Source organism: Carcharhinus amblyrhynchos, unplaced genomic scaffold, assembly GCF_965287045.1.
Source record: "Carcharhinus amblyrhynchos unplaced genomic scaffold, sCarAmb.v2.hapA chromosome_161, whole genome shotgun sequence".
Classification (NCBI taxonomy): Eukaryota; Metazoa; Chordata; class Chondrichthyes; order Carcharhiniformes; family Carcharhinidae; genus Carcharhinus; species Carcharhinus amblyrhynchos.
In genome coordinates, this window is record NW_027649901.1 from 143,180 (window position 1) to 149,652 (window position 6,473).

Below are 6,473 nucleotides of genomic sequence, written 5' to 3' on the forward strand. Positions count from 1 at the left end.
GGTTACCCAGGGTATGCTCTATTCTGAATTTTTACGGCATATCTGTTTCAGTTGTGAAATGCTCCAAGTAAAGGTGGGTCACCCTTTGGGAGTTTGTGTTTTGTGGGTGGATTCAGTAGCTGCTGATTGCCTATTGGGTGATGATTATTGATTATATCATGTTGAGTCAGCAGAGGGAGAGAGTATAAAAACCTCACTCTCACACCAAGAAACCATCGTTAGATTTCATTGCTGCTCATCGCACTGAAACCTGACAACAGAAACACAGCCGCTGACACCATGAACAAGATTGTGCTGTACGAAGAGCCAGGTTACAATGGCAAAAGTAAGGAGTTGACAGACAGTGTCTTCAATCTCGAGACTGAGATATTCGCTAAAACTGCTCGCTCCCTGAAAGTGGAGGGCAAACACTGGGTTGCTTACAAGGACAAAGACATGAAAGGGGATTTCATGGTTTATGGGCCAGGTGAACACAACAACCTTGGCTGCATGGACAGAGAGATTATGTCATTGCGCCTGGTGAAGGAGGAATTAAGAAGTCCTCACATCATGCTATATGGAGATGTAATATTTCAGGGTGAACCTCGAAACATCCATGATCGTGCTGATGATCTGAGGAGAGCTGGTTTCAACAACCTGGTCTCATCCCATAAGGTGAAGGAAGGTGTGTGGATTCTATACGACGACTTCAATCAGACTGGGAGACGCATGATTACATTTAAGGGTGAGGATTGTTCTGACTACAGGCAGTTCGGCTGGGATGGCAAACTATCTTCCCTCAGACCCTTACTGAATAGAGATTATGAAGTGTGAATACTTCACCTTGTGAAGAGTTTGAGCTGGTCTATCCCAGGCTGATCTGCTTTGACTGCTGCCTACCCGCTGGTGATAGACTGCCCTCCCTGTCGTAGCCGCACTGTCTGTAAGAGAGACTGAGCCTGCACCGAAAACCTGTACTCAAACAACCTGCTGCTCCCAGCAAACTGATTTCAAATCCATATCACCCTGAAAAAGCGAATCCTTGTTGTTCCTCGGTGCAAGATGAATTATATTCCTTTGTTTTTATATTCTGTAACACTGCTTTGCTCTGTCAGTGAATAACCAATCAAATAAAATTCAAATGCTGCAAACTCATTGTTAATGTTTCTGTTTGTTAGTCTCCAATTTCCTGGAAATCTTTGGTTAAAGTAACAGGAAATGTGTGAAATTTATGATTAAAGGCTGTGATAGTAATCAGTAATCTCTAAACTGTCTGTGCTTTATATGCTCTGTCTGAGGCCAGAACTCTCCATTCACCTGACGAAGGGGCTAACCCCAAAAGCTTGTGAGTCTATTATCAAATAAATCGGTTGGACTAAAACCTGGTGTTGTCAGACTTTTTACTGAGTTTTTGCAGTGACAGAGTATCTTTAATAACCAGATACAGATGGGAGTCAAAGGTGAAGAATTACATCCGGGGACAGGATCCTCACTCTCTGAGCTGATGAAGCTCATTCCAGAGACATTGAGCCACAAGACTGGTCTCTCTAACATGATCCTCTTTCTAATTTATGTTTTATCTGAACAACAATATTTAAACTAACTTCCTCCAGACCCAAGCAGAGGGAATCTGTGGTGAGATTTATTAGAGGGTTTAAAATGAGAAAGGATTTGGGGGAAAGATTGGGTTTGTTAATTGAGAGAAGAGGTCATCAATTATAAACTTGTCATTGTGACTGAGGAGAGACACAGAGGGTGTGGTCTCCTCCATTCAGACCTCCAACAATAAGTGCGAGGATCGTGCAGAACACTCCCAGAAATTTCCCACTGACAGTGCAGCATTCCAAAGAACAAAAAACAACCCAGCACGGGAAACAGGCCCTTCGGCCCAACGAGCCCACGCCGCCATTTTAACAAAGCATTTTCCTACACCTACCCTGCCCCGTGTGTATGTGAATGGTACCCCTATTGTAGCCAGATTCAGGGGAGAATAGTGTAGGGTCAAGTTGGTACACCAATCAGCCTAAGAGCACAGCTTTGGGGTGTGCGAGGAAACCGGAGCACCCGGAGGAAACCCACGCAACCACAGGGAGAATGCGCAAACTCCCACAGACACAGGCCCAAATCCATGTATCTGCACAGCTAGCAGTGATAGTCACTGAGCTGTTGTGGTGCCCGTCTGCTGGTCCAGGTTTAAGCACACACAACGACACGAAGTACTAGGCCACTCTCGAAACATCCAACAGCAGCCCACGCACGACCCACCGTGTGCACGCCCCTCGTTTGACAACAAGGTGGACCGACACCTGTGGACTAAAGGAGACAAAACATTAACATGTAGTATTACATTTCCAGTATCGACCTGAGGCTCTGACCCTTTTTAAAACCGTCTCCTATAACCCTCCATCCCTGTTTCACTCCTGTGTCTATCTAAATAAACCTTAAGCAAGTCCAGCGTGCCTGCCTCCACCACCTTACTTGGTAGTACATTCCATACCCCCACGACCCTGTGTGAAAAACCTCCCTCTAGTATCCAAATTATACTTCTGCCCCCTCACCCTTAGATCGTGACCTCTCGTGATAGTTGTCTCCAATCTAGGGAAAAGCCTGCCACTATTGACTCTATCTATACCCTTCATTATTTTATACACCTCTATCAGATTCCCCCTTAATCTCCGTCTTTCGAAGGAGAAGTGCCCCAATTTTCCCAATCTTTCCTCATAACCCAGTCCTGCCATACCAGGCAGCATCCTGGTAAACCTCCTCTGCACCCTCTCCAGGGTCTCCACGTCCTTCCGGTAGTAAGGTGACCAGAACTGGACGCAGTACTCCAAATGCAGTCCAACCAACGTTCTGTACAACTGAAGCATTAGACAACAGCTGTTGTACTCTTTACGCCTTCCTATAAAGGCTAGCATTCCATAAGCTTTCTTTGCAACCTTCTCCACCTGTGTTGACTTCTTCAGAGACTTGTGCACTTGCACTCCCAGGTCCCTCTGCATTTCTATACTCTTAATTGGTCTACCTTTTATCATGTAACTCCTTCCTTCACTATTCCTTCCAAAATGCATCACCTTGCATTTATCAGGATTAAATTCCATCTGCCATCTATCTGCCCAGTACACCAAACTATCTATATCCTGCTGTGTCACCTGACAATTTTCCTCAGTATCCACCAATCCTGCCATCTTGGTGTCATCTGCAAACTTGCTGATCACACCACGTACGCTCTCTTCCAAGTCGTTTATATATATTACAAAAAGAGGTCCCAGTACTGAGCCCTGCGGCACACCACTGGTGACAGACCTCCAGCCAGAAAAGGACCCTTCCACTACTACTCTCTGTCTCCTGTCGCCTAGCCAGTTTTCAATCCATCTAGATACCTGTCCTTGTATCCCTCTGCATTGTATTCCAGCATTGGAATCCCTCTGACTTCCTCAGTACTGATATTCCAATAGTGCAGAGCTCCCTCAACACTGACCCTCTGACAGTGCGGCACTCTCGCGGCACTGACCCTCTGACAGTGCGGCACTCCCTCAGTTCTGACCCTCTGACTGTGCAGCACTCCCTTAGCACTGTCCCTCTGACAGTGCAGCACTCCCTCAGCACTGACCCTCTGACAGTGCAGCACTCCCTCAGTTCTGACCCTCTGACTGTGCAGCACTCCCTTAGCACTGTCCCTCTGACAGTGCAGCACTCCCTCAGCACTGACCCTCTGACAGTGCAGCACTCCCTCAGCACTGACCCTCTGACTGTGCAGCACTCCCTCAGCACTGACCCTCTGACATTGCAGCACTCTCTCAGCACTGACCCTCTGACAGTGCGGCGCTCCCTCAGTTCCGACCCTCTGACAGTGCAGCGCTCCCTCAGTAATGACCCTCTGACAGTGCAGCACTCCCTCAGTACTGAACCTCAGACAATTCAGCAATCTCTCACTACTGGCAATACGACAGTGCAGTGCTACCTCGGTAGTGACCCTCAGACACAGCAGCTCTATTTCAGTACTGACCATCTGAGAGTGAAACAGAGAGAAATCCCACAACACCAGCTTAAGGTCCAACACATTTATTTGTAGCAAATCCCGCAAGCTTTCGGAAGAGGCTGTCCCTTCGTCAGGTGGCTGGGAGTTCTGATCACAAACAGGGCACAAAGACATAAACTCAATTTACATGCATAATGATTGGAATGTGAGTCTTTACAGCTAATCAATTCTTAAAGGTTCAGACAATGTGAGTGGAGAGAGCATTAAGCGCAGGTTAAAGAGATGTGTATTGTTTCCAGACAGGAAAGTTAGTGAGATTTTGCAAGTCCAGGCAAGTTCCGCACACGTGAGAACGGCCTCAACCGGGAACTTGGGTTCATGTCACACTATCTGTAACCCCCACAACTTCCCCACAACCAAACAATTTTCCAGTCTCCCCAATGTGAACTGGAGGAACAGCATCTCATCTGCCCTTTCCGCATTTTATAGCCTTCGGGGCTCAACATTGAGTTAAATAACTGCAGAGCCTGAACTTTCTCCACCATCTTCATCCAACTTCCATTTATTTTATTTCATTTCATTTCTTATTTTTATTAGTTTATTTCTGTAGATTTAAATTTTCATTTCATTTTACCATTTTTTAAAATATCGCTTTGCAACTTATTCCACCCCCCGCACAACCAAACAACCCCCGCACCACCCCCCTCCCAATCTGTTACATGTCTCAAGTTGTCCTTTGCCAATCTATGAACTCGCTTCTGGTATTGGCACCCTTTCTAACCATGGTAACTACCACTTGCATCCCCTTTGCGTTTTTCCCTATATCCTTGACAATTAACCCACCCCCTACCCCCCACCCCTCCCCCATTCCTCACCCTAACAGTATAAATCTTGTCCTATTTTATTTTTCTTCAACTCTGCCAAAGGATCATCCAGACGTGAAACATCGGCTCGATTCTCTCACCACAAATGCTGTCAGACTGAGATTTTCCAGAATTTTGTTTCAGATTCCAGCATCTGCGGAATTTTTCTTTCACCTCGGATCAGCTGCCTGAGCTCGGGCCTGCAGGGCTAGGGTGGGAGAACCATTCTGGGCCATATATCATTGTGTCCACGTTCTGGGGCAACTCCAGAATTCATTCCAAAGGCAGTGATTGAGACAGTGCAACTTGTGAAGAGTTTGGGCTGGTCTATCCCAGGCTGATCTGCTTTGACTGCTGGCCACTCTCCAGTGATAGACTGTCCTTCTGTTATAACCACACAGTCTGTAAGAGAGAGACATAGAGACAGAGGGAGAGAGACAGAGAGAGAGACAGAGAGAGAGAGAGAGACAGAGAGAGAGAGACAGAGAGAGAGAGAGACAGAGACAGAGAGAGACAGAGACAGAGAGAGAGCCTGCACCAAAAATCTCAACTCAAATAACCAGTCACTCCCAGCAAACTGATGTCAAATCCATGTAACCCTGAAAAAGCAAATGCTTGTTGTTCCTCGTGCAAGGTGAATTATATTACTTTGTTCTGTAACGCTGTTTTGCTCTGTCATGAAATAACCAATCAAATAAAATGCCAATGAGTTGAAAATGTCTCTGCTTGTTTAGTCTCCGATTTCCTGGAAATCTTTGTTACAGTGCAGCAAGATACCATTCGGCCCATCGAGTCTGCACCAACCACAATCCCACCCGAGCACTATCCCCACAAACCCATGCATTTACACTAGCTATTCCCCCTGACACTAAAGGGCAATTTAGCATGGTGAACCCACCCAACCCACACATCTTTCAACTGTGCGAGTACATCAGAGCTTCCCATAAATGTTCATTCCCTGACCAGGAATCAAATCCGGGCCACAGCGGTGAGAGTGCCCTATCCTAACCACTAGACCATCAGGGAGAAAGGCAGGTTTTGCTGTCATCTCCCCTTCATGCACTCCCTGAGTTGGTCTGGACAATGAGACCCGCTTCTTGCCCTGTTCAGCCTGTATCTGACCATCCACTGAGCACCCATTGTCACCGAGCACTCACTGAGCTGTCAGGTGAACGTGTCCCAGGCACGGCTTCCTTTCCAGGATGAGCCCCTCAGCTCCTTTTTGCAGATGTATATTTATCAATACAGAGAGGGAGGCAGGGAGAAAAGAGAGACATAGAGAATATTATAAAGAGATATGTGTGTGTGAGAGAGAAGGAAATGGCAATGTATGGGCGGGGTCATTGATAGGAGATGGAAACAACATAACATCCTGCAGAAAACGATGAGAAGAAATTAGAACATAGAACATAGAACACTACAGCACAAACAGGCCCTTCGGCCCACGAGTTGCGCCGACACATCAACACCTACCAATCTATAGACCTATCTATAACCCCCAATCCCATTAAACCCCATATACTCATCCAGAAGTCTTTTAAAAGACCCCAGTGAGTTCGCCTCCACCACCACTGACGGCAGCTGATTCCATTCACTCACCACCCTCTGAGTGAAAAACCTACCCCTAACATCACTTCTGTACTTTCCTC

General features: G+C 46.6%; 1 protein-coding gene across 1 annotated transcript; it reads left to right on the top strand.

The window, feature by feature from the left end:
* The first annotated feature begins 279 nt into the window (after nt 1-279).
* LOC145338746 (epidermal differentiation-specific protein-like) lies at nt 280-813 on the top strand. The gene has a single exon (XM_080183134.1). It carries the CDS (start codon nt 280-282, stop codon nt 811-813), a length of 534 nt encoding a protein of 177 aa, XP_080039260.1.
* The last annotated feature ends 5,660 nt before the right edge of the window (nt 814-6,473 follow it).